This window comes from Macrosteles quadrilineatus, unplaced genomic scaffold (assembly GCF_028750875.1).
Source record: "Macrosteles quadrilineatus isolate MER2022 unplaced genomic scaffold, UCM_ALF_1.0 Scaffold_1__1_contigs__length_201487025, whole genome shotgun sequence".
Classification (NCBI taxonomy): domain Eukaryota; kingdom Metazoa; phylum Arthropoda; class Insecta; order Hemiptera; family Cicadellidae; genus Macrosteles; species Macrosteles quadrilineatus.
In genome coordinates, this window is record NW_026542594.1 from 20,158,992 (window position 1) to 20,173,301 (window position 14,310).

At 34.5% G+C, this 14,310-nt stretch overlaps 1 protein-coding gene across 2 annotated transcripts in view; it reads right to left on the minus strand.

The window, feature by feature from the left end:
• LOC129004760 (ankyrin repeat and MYND domain-containing protein 2) overlaps positions 1-14,310 on the minus strand; it is a 77,226-nt gene that overhangs the window by 9,900 nt on the left and 53,016 nt on the right. For both annotated transcript variants that reach the window (XM_054433387.1, XM_054433394.1), the window contains exons 4-5: positions 8,977-9,161; positions 4,812-4,959 (exon numbers count right to left, since the gene is read on the minus strand). In XM_054433387.1, coding sequence (XP_054289362.1) covers positions 4,812-4,959; positions 8,977-9,161 — 333 coding nt within the window. The remainder of the gene's footprint in view (positions 1-4,811; positions 4,960-8,976; positions 9,162-14,310) is intronic.

The following is a 14,310-nucleotide window of genomic DNA, read 5'->3' on the forward strand; positions in this document are numbered from 1 at the left end:
TTGTATTTAACCACAACGGGCACTGTTACTGTTGCTAGTATCAATATAATGCATAGAAAATAATTTTAAAACAACAACAATAGAGCTCATAAATGAACTTCTACATCTGTAAAAAATAGGTAAGTGAGCATATATTTATTTATCCAAAAATTAACTACATTAATCCCTATTAATAAGTAATATTGTATAATACTTGGCTAAAATTACTCAATACTTGCATCTATTAGATATTAAGGCTTCAATTTACAATATAAAGTTTAATATAGAGATTTAGTCTAAAACTTGAAAATTTCCTACCTTTCCACCTTTAGTTTTGTAAGTTTATTACCACTATTCTTAGTTGGTGTGGTTTTTGTAACAGTAGGCCTACAAAATTTCCAATAATTTGACAGTGGGTAAAGGAAAAATAAATGTTTAAATTAAAGAAAATTAAATTTTTTAATCTTGTAGCCTATGTTAATTGTAAACAAACATTCTGTCAAAACAAAATACTCAAAATGTATGTTAAAAATAGAGTACTTAAAGAGGCATTAAAGTAGTCTAACTTACTTTTAAACAAAATAATAATAATTGTATATTGATCATTGTATTGAATAATGTAATAGGCTCATACAATAGTAGTTGAGCGGAGTGAGCGAAGCGAGCGTAGCTCTTTGGGATCAACTTCAATGCAACAAATAGAGAAACATCACTCAATAACGGCTGAACGCATTTCAGCCAAACTTAACCAAATTACTTCGACTAATAGTGAGATGGTTTTTAAACAATCAAATTTCAATTAGATAATACTAATGCAATTTAAAACGAACTTAAAATTTCCAATTTTTAACATTAGGCTTATGGGACTAAAGTAGCCATATGACAGTTTTTTGTTTACAAGAAAAATGTAAACAAGAGAATCATAAGGTATTTCTTAACTTTCTAGAATTTTCTTTTAAACGTTTTTAAACCATTCCTATGATTTTAATAAACAAGAAAATGCCGTTAAAACATTTTTTCAAGGCGCGGAATTCACTGAAAATTGAGAAAATATACGGAACTACTTTCTCAATGCGCGGAGCATAAACAAGGAGCGGAGGGATACGGACCGCGGTGACTACTTTCTTGGGAACCTATTTGTGTTGCCAGCTGATTAGAATTTAGAAACAGCCAATGTTAGAAATCAGAATCTAATAAGCGATATATCGAACCGCATCGAAATCGATATCCGATAATACCTCACAGGTTATATTATGTCGAATTACATCGACGGTGCAGTAAGTCATTACACTTATTAATAAAACGCAGATTGAACACTGATCTAATTTCGGCATGTGGGGAAGGTAGGTCGGGGTTTATGAGTATTCGTGGTTTATGAGTATTAGTGTTTTGAAGTAAGGTTAGATTAGGAAGGTAAAGTGTAGGTTATAGGTAGGTGATCGGGCTGTTTATTTGTGTTGCAACATATAATTTTTATCTTTTGGAATAGTTGGTTAAACGGGGAAACGATTACAAAAATGCTTTCATTATGGTATTAACAAGCCATCTACGGTATTCTAGCATTGTCTTTATATAAGGTCAATGATTCTAGAAAATTACTACATAAAAACCAAATGAAAAGAACATTTGGATTTGGATCTTTGACCATAGCAAAACTAACATGTAATTTATGAAATATGAAAAGTTGTATATCATTAAATACTATTCTGTAATATTAATAATTGTTCGGCAAATCCTCATTTTAATGGCTCGGCTGAAAATGGAATCTGAATTTTGTGAAACAGTAATTTGGTAACAATTCAGTAATTTCAAATGTTGATAACAGTAGCATATCCTGTATAAATACTGGTATTTGATTGCCAAGCCACGGGCTATACATACGTCCAGTTACAACCATAATAATAAGTAAATAAATTAATTAGCTAGGCTTATAGAAGTCCACTTTTAACCACGGTATTAATAATTGTCAAGGCTTGTCCAGAAGTAGGCTACTAATTTCTAATTATATTATCTACATTGTATATTTAAGGCATGTCCTCCCTTATTATTATTATTCTGTTTTCACTTAAATCAGCTGAATGCGATGTTTACTTATTACTTATGTTTAGGCCTACATTTCAGCCATTTTATGTTGCACGGTTGAATTTAAATGTCAAATTTCCCCCTCCTGTTGTTATACTTTAATACTCGTTTTTTTATAGTTACTGTTTTTTTTTTATATACTTAAATACTTTAACCGATTGTAAGGGTGAAAAATGTAGCCCAATGTTTTTTTGTTGTAGGCTGCAGTTGCATTTGAATGTTAAATTATCTTTCTCTTTTTTATACTTTACTTTTTGGATGTTAATATCAGATTCCAACTACTGTAATATTTTCATGGTCAAAACTACCATAATGCACTTCTGGAAGAGGTATCTGAATAACAAGATGTAGGCCTAGTAAAAACAAATTTGAATTATTATAATTTTAATCAATAAAACCAGCATTAGTACATCTATTGACCTTTTTACATTTAATTACTTATACAAATATCAAATCACGTTTGTTCCGCTCAACTGGCTTTCACCTCTCTGAAAGCAACCCTAGTTATAGAAATAAAATGAAGGCCTAACTCACTATAATCAATTGTATTCCATGCACATTAACCACATTAATGTAAAGTTGTCATGAAGGAAAACAAACTATGTAACCTAGATTTAGGCCAAGCCAAACTGATAAGCCTACTTATTGTAAGCTAAAGAATTTGTAATCAAATTTATAGAAGGCCAAGTGCAAGCACTTAATTATTTTGAGATATTTGTAAGCTTTAGTAACAGAAAGCATTTGTTGTTTATTCCCATACATAAAAATTACTTTATTTAGTCTATGTTATAACTCTTTAATAGCTTCAACAAGAAAAAATATGTTGTTATCAATAACTGATGATAACAGCTCAGCTGATTATGAGTAATGCATAGAAGTCCCTAATGGGAATGGGGTGATTATAGTAACCATGGCAACTGGTTGAATGCGTGGATGAAGAGAACCCAAAGAAAAGAAGTGAAAGTATAATGATGTTTTTATGTTGTCATCTTTAAATCCTTTTTTTGGAGTGCTACTATAATTATTGTCTTTATGAATGATTTTATACTTATTTATGAGTTACGGTATCTAATGTTTTACAAGTTTACACAATAATTATTTTCAACCACGGGAACATTAATTTATAATCATCAACTTATAACAGATGTGTTATTAAAGTCAATGACCCAAAACATCATGATTGCGCAATGTTGTATTTTGATGTAAAAATGCAAATCATGGCATTAACTCTAATTTGAATAATATTTATCCTGGTCTCTTGCAGATTGTAATATCAATGCTAAATAATTGTGGTCAATTCAAACTATATTTTTTATGATTCAAATCTCCTACACAAAAAGACAAAAGTCAAACCAGGCAAGGAAAAAAACCTGCTATTGTAATCCCCCTGCCCCTACCCAGCCATTTGGGAAGTGGTGAAAGTCTAGTCTTATCTTATCTCTAGACTATCTGGTCTAAATATAGCTCAATGGTCTCACCCTACCCTTCCCCCCCAACCCCCTAACACCACCCACTGTTGGCTCCTTTCAAGGTAAATAGATTTATTGCTTACGTAACAGTTCAGTAGTGGAGTTTTCTATTGTGAAACAGTACTTTAAAACACCCATGTCATTCTGTGTCAAGTCCAGATTATGCCATTGCCATTAATGCCAGTCAGTCGCAGGTGACTGCTTTGAGTTGACCTATTCTGTTGTGACAGCTATAAAAATAGGTTAGGACAACTACCTCTTGCTTATTTCTACACAGTATAAATATTTGTAACAAAATTATAAAGCATTTTATGTAAACACAAGTTATATTTTAACAAATATTGATTTTTTACAATTTCAAACCAAACTCGACTCGAAACTGCCGAGTTCACAGATAAGCTCGAGTTTCAAGGCCGTACTCGACTCGAACTCGAAATCTCGAGTACTCGCACATCTCTAATTTCTATAACTACTATTGTATGAGCCTATTACATTATTCAGTACAATGTTCAATCTACAATTGTTTTGTTTAACAGTAAGGTAGGCTACTTGTAGGCCTATTTTTTATTTATTTAGGTTAATAAATTTAATTTTCTTTAATTTTAAAAATGTATTTTTCTTTTACCCACTGCCAAACTATTGGAAATTTTGTAGACCTACTGATACAAAAACCACACAAACTAAGAATAATCGTAATAAACTTACAAAACTAAAGGTGAAAAGATAGAAAATAAAATTTCAAGATTTAGAATAAATCTCTATATTAAACTATATATTGTAATTGCAACCTTAATAACTAATAGATTGCAAGTATTAAGTAATTTTAGCCAAGTATTATGCAATATTACTTATCAATAGGGATTAATGTAGTTAATTTTTTGATAAATAAATATATGCTCACTTGCCTATTTTTCACAGAAGTTGAAGTTCATTTATGAGCTCTATTGTTGTTGTTTTAATATTATTTTCTATGCATTATATTGATATTTTACAGCACAAATATTAATAATTAACTAATTTATAATCTTACTTCAGCTTGTAACAAGGTTGTTTTACAAGTTACATGTTCTAGGCCTAAGGAGTTACTTAAACTTACACATCCTTCAATCTTTTTGGTTTAAACTCGACTCGAACTCGAGAACCGAATCTTTTGCCAATTACTCGACTCGAACTCGACTCGACCTGAAAAACCTGTGCTCGCACATCTCTAAAATCCTCACAGCTACCAAAAAGATTGCAAAATGCTCTGCAAGTAAAATACTACAAAAATATTCTACATACTTGTCTGAATATCGTACACTCTCTGTGAGGGAACTCTCGCACCAAGTCTCGTATGAAGCTTTCTACGTACTCTTTGCCCCGAACACTCTTGAGAACCTTACGAGCAAATGCTTCCACTGGATCCATCGGCTTTTCTCTCTCTGCTTGTCTGTAACATACAGGGTGGGATTCAAAGTAATGAGCCTTTGTTGGAAAACTATGATTCACTGATCTGATCAGTACATGGGACTAAAAATCTTCAAAATAGGTAAGGGTAGGCGAGTAATGATCTAGCAATTTGAGTCGAGTCGAGTAGTTGCGCGTAAAGTAGGCCTAGGCCTAAATAGGTAGTTTTAGTATAGCCTACACCAAATTGTCTAAGTAATATGGTTACTACTTATTAGTATTAGGCCTTATAACAAATTTGGCCAAGCCTTTTTGTTGGCTGCAGCATTAAATTTACACATCACTTGTTATTGTGTGTTAGCGAATTTCCCATTTAGGGAATAAGCTATTACCGTAGTACTCATGGTAAGACCTGGACCTGGGACCGATTTACTTTCTAGTTTTGAGGTCCCTAGAGGCCAAAAACACCATCCGTTCAAATTCATATACATATGTATCCGTTAGCACGGTACGAGTTACCAGCAGAAATAATCCGATTTTGTTGAAATTTGGTACAAACGTGTACACCTACATTTATTCAAACGAGTTCACGAACCAGTTTGATCAGACTATGGGAACGGGGGTTTATGGGGTAAAAATAGCGTTTTCCCATTTTTGACCCTAAAACACAAAATTTTACAATTTCTTTCCAAACCATTTGGTAGAGCTTGAAAAAACAAATAATTTAGTATATTGAAGCGTTATTGTGCGCCTAATGGTTACGGAGAAAATTTAAAAAAAATTTATTTAAAATTCTCATGTTATTCTTATAGAGAATAAGTCAACTGTTGTAGTTTGCTTGTTTATGAACATTTTTTGATTGAATTTGAAAAATACATTTATTTCTTACTAAGAATAAAGTAGTCTATTAACATAAAAAAAAAAACAACACTTTTGTACCCTCCCTGTTGCAGCAAAACTAAGAAATCGTTAAAACTAATTCTATTTAAATAGGGAATAAATGTGTTATTTTTAAGGAGGCATTTTAGTGTAAATCCAATCAGGCTAATGGAAATTCGCTTAGTCAGCAGGTTTGCTGAAGCGGGGGTATTTTGTTTTTTCTTACCTTTTCCTCCTCCTCATAAACATGATAATCAACATAGGTTCAACTTAACTAAATAACTTTAACCTAGGTAACTAAACAACTTTAAGAATACTGTAATTTCAATTCAATAAAGAAACAGAATTTGTAAAAATAAATTTATTTATAAAACAGATAACTTAATATAACTACATGTATAGTTAAAAACATCATATGCAATAAAGTATTTTAAAATAATCACTTGGATAAGCACTTCATCTGCCTTAAGTTTGAAGGTTATGGTTACTAGGGCTATCTTCTTCACTCATTACATTTATAAGAATGATAAAGTCACTCGTCTCTGACAGATTAAAAATATCAAACAAAAACGTAGTAGGCCTATTATCTTGAAATAAAATACTCCATTGAACAATTAATTTTAAAATAAACACATTTCACTTTAGCCGGGTATAGCCTTGGTTTACTAAACTCACCACTTTTTAGGTTATGGTACAATTCAAACTGCAGTTGTCATGTTTCTGCCACCAGATTGAAAATTGCACAATCAAAATCACAAATAGAATATGTTTATTTTAATTTATATCAAACTTCAACTAAACAAAATCAATTGTATTATAAGTTACAAATTCACTTCAAAAGTAAAAACATTCCAAACTGACTAGACATATCACTCCATTCCATTATGTTTTGTTGTTACACCATCTCCCTCTGTCTTTCTTTCTACTGCTCATTCTGCTTCTGCTTTCTTTTCCCATCAAATAGCTGTTTTGCAGGGCTGACGTTGCCATATTTATCATTACATCATTATGGTGAATGCCTGCAAAATTATCATAAAATTGCTACAGCTTTTGATTTGTAAACACAAGTTAATGGTTTGGCTAATTTAAATCATGTTTATGTAAATTCATTAGAAAATGATACTTATACTTTGTTCCGCTACCACAACAGTCATAAAAGTACAAAAATTGTTGTCCATCTGGCAACACTACACTCACACTGAAGTGGAATTATTGATCTTTCTGGCTTTCTGCCAAGACCCAATGTTCCTTGCAGTAACTTATAGGCTTTTAAAACTAACACCAATACCGATTAAAGTGAAAAAATACAATGCAATAATAGTTAATTTTTATTTGTTGTATTAATGTATTTTGGTATAAAATATTTTTATGACAATTTAAACTTAATCTAATACTGTACTTTATAATATCTTCAAGAATCATCTGCCTATGACTTAATAATCACGAGACTCCCTTGTTGACTATTGACTGACTACTGTAACTCGATAGATTCATTCAATGCTTTATTTGGTTTAACTTACCGTATCGTTATCGAGACGTATTGTTGGCTGATGTAGCCTAGGAAAGTAGTAAGTCCTCTTGCTAGCTCTGCCGAATGACAATATGGATGGTTGTTTGTTGAACATTTGATTTACTAGCCTCTAAGTTATATTAAGTTAGATGGTCGTTTTTTTTTTTTTTTTTGGAATGGGGATTAAATAAGACATCAACACAAAAACAAACATCATTTATTAAATACAGGCCATAGAAAATCGTGAAGTGGCACTTTTTATAACTACTTGACTCGAGGTCGAGTATTTGGAAAAATTTGAGTAATTGCTTGAAAGTCGAGTACTCGCCCACCTCTAAAAATAGGACCCTAATGCGTCAATACACTTTTGTTTTTTGACTGTCCCAGGTCTCTAAAGCGCCCGCATAGGCCTTTCCAAGATGGCTGCAATCGCCTCCTTGCCAGCAGTTTGTATTGAAATGAGAAACCCCCGTCCTTTTAAAGGAATTTAAAGCAATTTTAAAGCGTGGAAATAAAAAAATGTCAGGGGGAAACATTTCAGCATTGAATGAAGAAATTTAGGATCACCATTGCACATTTGAAGCAGTTCTAGACATCTCAGCGCACTCAAATTTCTTTCTTTTTGCCAGTCAAGAGCCTGGAGACAACTTGGTGCACAGCTTCCGCATGTGCAGATCCTCCGTAATAATGTGTTGCGCCGGTTTCTGCCACTTGAAAATGACTTAACCAACGGTCTGTGATAAAAAATGTGCACACCCTCTGGACCGTTCAGGCTATTGACAAGCGTCCAGACCAGGGCTCATCGCCAACATCTTCCCGGCCATCCTGGAAAACCCTTGTTCCGCTATTTTTGTTTGGGAAATTGAAAGACACTGATCCCCAAAGGCCTGCCAAAGCATGGCAAATGTTTCTGAAGGAGTCTTGCCCAACTAGAGACACAATTTAATTGCTTGTTGTTGTTATAAAGAACTCCATTTCGCTGTGTCATGAATCAACAGACGTTGCTCCTAGAGCTTGGAGGCGGCTTCCACCTGTTGCCAGGTGAAGCAGACATCCTCCAAAACAAAGCGTGATGTTGCACAGCGCTGCTCACGGTTTTGTTCTGTCAGGTAAAACAAGGCTCATTACTTTTGAATCCTACCCTGTATATATCTATGTAGTTTACTCATAAATTATTTTTCAGGGAACGATACACAATTGAATGGTGAGTGAAAAGAGATATGTAGTATTAGAAATGATTGTTTGTGGTTTTTCTGTTTTACCAATTCCTAAAAAAAAAACACACTGTAAAGGAGTCAACTCTTACCCTTTGACATTTTACTTTTATTTCATGAGGTAACTTAAAAATAGAAACCTTACAGTCATAAATCATAAAGAAAATATTTTGTAAACAGTTAAGGTTTTTGGGGTATTTAATACACTTAAGAACGCAGAGAGCGTATTCCTTGCCTAAGAGACCTACAATTTTCTGCTTTCAGACAAGGACCTTCACCTTATAGTGGTACCCCAAACCACCAGTTTGCAGTTATCACAAGCTAATAGCCAGATCATCTAAACTACAAGACCAGTCCCACCATGGATCTTCTATTTGATAAATGAGCTGTGAAGAAAAAAATTCTTTAGCCCAACACCATTCATGAAAAACCTCCTAAAAATAAATCTAACACATACCTGCATTTAGCCACCTCTGCCACCACGCAAGACAGGTAGTGCATTTTGAAGCTCATGAGTTCGTTGGTCTCCTTCCGCCTCATTTCTCGTTCGCTCATTTGTGTCAACACTGTGCGTAGAGGGTCGAGGTGGTTCACTAGGTCAGGCTGGAGGTTTAGTGCGATTCGTATGGGATGCATATTCACCTGAAATAACACAGTACAAGATTACCATCTCAGTTTACAAGAGTTCCCTTATTAGGTTTGTGTGGCTGGATGTTTCAAATTAACATGTTCTCAAACCCAAACACATGCTTCTCTATCTACATAAGTAAAGTGTAGTGGTTTTAGTTTATCTGCAACAGAATTCCTTCTCAATCACATATTCATTCAGATTCAGAGCATTCTTAATTCTTGAAGGTTTCAGATCCTTAACAATATCTCGTACTCTATTGGCAATTTTCAACTGCATTAACAGCTTGTTTAGTTTACCTTATGTTGTTGTTATCTACCCTAGTTCATGTTTTAGGTAAGCCTATTGACTTTTTTAGAATGTGGATTGTAAGTTATTTTTAACTGATAATATGCAATGCTGAATATGCCTAATGGACTAATAGTCATATTTTAACATTAATACTTGTACAGTCCAACCTCGGTAAAACGAATCTGATGGGACCGAACTGAACATTCGTTATATCAACGATTAAAATGACAAGGTTGAGAATCAGCATCGGTCAATATAGGTCTGGATTTGACCTCATTAAAACACAATTAAGTAGCATAGGCTACAATACTTTACAGTAGGCCTACAGTGTTTACATTTTAAAGTAGAACCTTGATTATCCGGGGTAATAAAGAGGGAGGGAGACTACAGATAGTAAAAACCACAGTATAGACCCATGGTATAAAAAATATGAAAAACTCATAAAACACTGAAATACTGTGTAAATAAAAATGTCCATTAATGTCACAATTTACATTTTAAATAACAAAATACAATATTACACAATCATTAATATTGCGCAATCATGACATTTGTAGTCATTGACCTTGGTTCAGGTTATATACTGTAAGTTTAAAATCACAGCTTACTCTTTTAACCCACATAAAACCTAGTCAAGCACTGTATTGTATAGCAATAAACCACGTAAAGAACAAAACAAAACAGTAGAGAGTTTTGTAAGCTTCTGCTCTTGAAAGGCCGGTATGCTACATTAATGTTTTATCACAACAGTGGATTATCAATAATAATCATCAACCAGAGCATTGGTGTTGCCTTAGTTAAAACAAATCGTATTGAAAACAATAAATAACTTCTTGATCAGCATTGTACGTGTTATTAAGGGTGCGCTCTACCTCAGCTCGGAAATCTCAGAACGATGTTCGAAGTGTCCGCCAGACTGCGCCGTGTCAGTGCAACCCAGTTGGAGGGGAAATGGTGGGAGGAGCTAGGAGGTTCCAGGTTCGCGAGTTCAGTTGACTGCTACGCTAGACTAGACAGACAGTGCCCTGCGGAGCTCCCGACGTACACACGCGCAAGCGCAACCGGGTTGTTATTCACGTGTCCGCGTATCTTTTGCTTCTGCTCAAACCTTCATCATGCCCTGCCACCGACACTCACTGGCAGCAACGTGACGTTCGCTATCGCTCCCATAAGCTTATACAGTAAAAAGTAAAACATTCCTAAATATTGAGTCTTGTTTGTCATTATTGAATATAAAAAAAAATACTTTAGTTATACTTTGTAAAGTATCACTACATTAAATTATAGTAATCTTAAGGTTTTTTTAATCAACTGTTATATTTATTTATTTTCTTTTGTTGATGTTTAAGATTTTCATTATTATTATTTAACTCTATTCCAACTGTAGCTACACCGTAATGGGCACAGAATCAGTCGGTATCTCACACATTCTTGGGGATTATAATTATGTAATTAATGTTTACAAAAAAGGAAATGGTGATATGAAAATTTCATTTTTAAAGTATCTTTTATCACATAAAGAAAGAATCCACTCATTAATTTTTCATCGTTCATTATTAAAACCAATCATTTAAGTAAGGTTGTGTGGTTAACAAATAAAGCAATCTAAATGACAATGGTCCATTTGATTCACATAAATAAGATGCCTATTTGCAGTATTCAAAGTCAATGTTACGTCGGGTTCTAAAGTCAGAGTTGCTTCTGCCTTATTCCGGCGACCATAATTATTGGTTACCGTATTCATTTTGTAGTAAATTATTCTCAATAATATAAATATGATTGTTCTTCCCTCTTTCTGTGTCCTACACGGTAATGTACTTTTTAGACGATTCGTTGACTAACATACGTGGCGAGTCTTGTTTACCTTTTTAATGTTATCTCGCTAATAACATCATAGCAACCTGTTACATACATACGCTACAACATAAGCTTGTAAATTTAGTCAACCATCCTTCGTAATGTAATGACGTATTTAATGTGTATTATGATAATTAAATGCCAGAAACTGAGTATCTAAATCCCGTAAACTGATGCCTAAATATCGTACAAACACCAGGCGGCCCGCTGCCAGTCGCGGAAGACATTTTTGTTTACAAATATAAATCTGTTTTAAAAACACTTTTGTTCGCGTTATAAATCCGTAATATTGGTGTTATTTCTTGTGTCACGACAAACACGATGGTATTTTGAATGGAGTTTTTAGCGTCTTATTAACGATGTTAGCATACGTTTTAAAAATTAACAGCAGCATAAAAACTATTGCGAGTAAAATTTTACAATGCATGGAAATGTTAACAATAAACCTACCAGTAAGCCATACAAATTTCAGAGAGATTGGCTCAGTGATTTGTTTACAATTAAATTTTAAACTTCAGTGTTAGTGCAGAGTTTCTTAAAAACCGGTGCTTTTTAGGATCTTTCAACTATATAAATTTTTCTGGTAAACGGATTTTTTTTTTCGTTGTTACCACGTACAATTTATTTAAACCAGCTTATATTTTATTTTTGTTTCAACAAACTCGGATAATTCATCTAAGAGATATTTAGGCTCATACTCGAGTGCACATATTTATTTCGCCGACAGTAGCCGGCCGAGCTCCTAGCGCCAATGCCGCGCCAAGCGATTTTATGCCCATTTTTAATCGCTTAAAAATGATACAAGCAAACTCCGTATCAAAAAAAGCTTCATATAAAAAATAAAATTCATACTTTAATCCAAAACTTTGCCGCAGGAATTTTTTTCCTGACCAAAAAATAAAAAAGTTCCTCGCTTACTACATTTTTCATGTTTTTAGTTGTGTTAAAAAACGATCATCAGTTTTAGTTTGCCTAAATAAATTATAAAAAATATGTTTAGGTATACAGTAAGAAGCACTGTCTTTTCCAGAAAATAAAAATAAAAATTTGAAATTTTTACGTTGGCAAATAAGTGAAGCAGGGCAGGTTGAGTGAAAGTATGTTTGTGTAAAAGGCAGAGGTTCATTCGGCCCGTCCGCCTCGGTATCCCACCAATTCGACTGGTGGGCACGGACCGTTTTCCCACCACACAGCGCTCTATCCAGTAGAGTATTATACCATGGTCTGACCTTGACTAATTAAATTGCGTACGTTGTGCACTAGTGTAGTTGACAATCAATGTCAACTAAACTCTCTTGAAAATGGCGTTTGCCGTGTATGTAATAAATAAATAAAAATACTTCATTTCACTAATACTAGCTTCATTCTACTCGTAATCATTGGTTCAGGACACGAACTGTGGTTGCGGTGCTGTTTCTTTGCGTGTTACTAGCAATATTATTTTCGTGAATGATTTTGTTTTCAAATAAACTATTTGTCTTTGAAAATACGTACCATACTGTATTCTTTTAATACTTTTCGATGAAATGCTAACATACAAAGTAGGTATTTTAAGCCAAGTATGAATGGAGATGAGTATTCAGTATTCAGTTGTCATCTTCCCGCGCGCGCATGCGCAGGCTCGGAGCCATGGTTTTGGGGATGGGGATGGGATTTTGAGGCTGTAGCCTAGTAGAGCAGTATAAGGCCTTAGCCACTTATAACCCCTCTCTATACTAAATAAATAAATAAATATACTATTTGACCGAAAACTTGATTTTGGCAAGAGGTCATCGGTGCAGAGTAATTTAGTATATTGAAGCGCTGTTGTATGCCTACGGTCAGGAAGAAAATTAAAACCGTTTTAATTTACTTGTTTATGGATATACTGTATGTTGATAACATTTGGCAAATTCATTAATTTCATTCTACTGACGTATGGTCAAGAAACACTTTTTACCTTCCCCGTAGCAGCAAACCTAAGCACTCGTTAAATCTAATGTTATTTAAATAGGAATAAGTTTGTATTACTTATGGAAATATTTTAGTAAAAAATACTGTAATCATACAAGTTGAAATTCGCTTAGTGAATAGTTTTGCTGCGACAGGGTATTTTATTTGTAGCCCGTGTTATGACTTGTAGTGAATTTGAACTTGAAGTTGAATGGCTGAGTGGACCATAGGGTAAGTAAGCTCACCCTCTTCTCCCCTTCCCAGACGGTCGCCTCCAATGCCCTACGCTTGGACAGGAGGCGACTCAGACAGATCACAGGAATGGTCACTGGACATGGCTTTCTGAAATTACACCTGCATCGCTTGAGGATCCACAATGGTGACACTGCGTGTAGGAAATGTGGGCAATCAGAGGAGACTGCTGATCACCTACTCTACGACTGCACAGCTCTGAATGAGGTAAGGGACAGTACTCTTGGTGCAATGACAAGGGGCAGACACCTTCCTCAGGAGGAGCTCATTAACAGGATGCTGGAGTTCATTAAGCAACTCAGGTTTGACGGACTCTGAAGTACCATGTGGGGAGCGCAAAAAGCCCATCAGTGGCTGACGTGCAACAGGACAAGGTCCGCCCCTACAGAATCAATCAATCAATGGCTGAGTGGTCAATAGTCTAGCTAGAACATTTGAGGTATCAGATTCAAGTCCCCAACTTGGAGGGGTTAATTACAAAAATTTAAGAATGCTGTTTTAATACAGTACTATTGAGTATTGGTTTTCTTAAACTACTTTTATTATGGTTGTTATTACAACAATCTCATACCCGACGTTTATAAACAAACTTATATTTTGGTAAAGTTTTAAAGCTGTATCTGTGCAAGCAATTTGCGTTGGCTGAGTATAACTGTTTACAAAGAGGACAGTATACTCATATGTGTGAAAACGGCGATGACGCAGAGATAGAACAGAATCAACCGAGAGGAGGGGAAATATCGATCGATGGCTGTGGTGGGAGAGCCGACGACAGGTTGAGCCGTTGGCCGCATGGCCGCGCCACTGCACGGCGCCTTGAAGAGCGCTTGC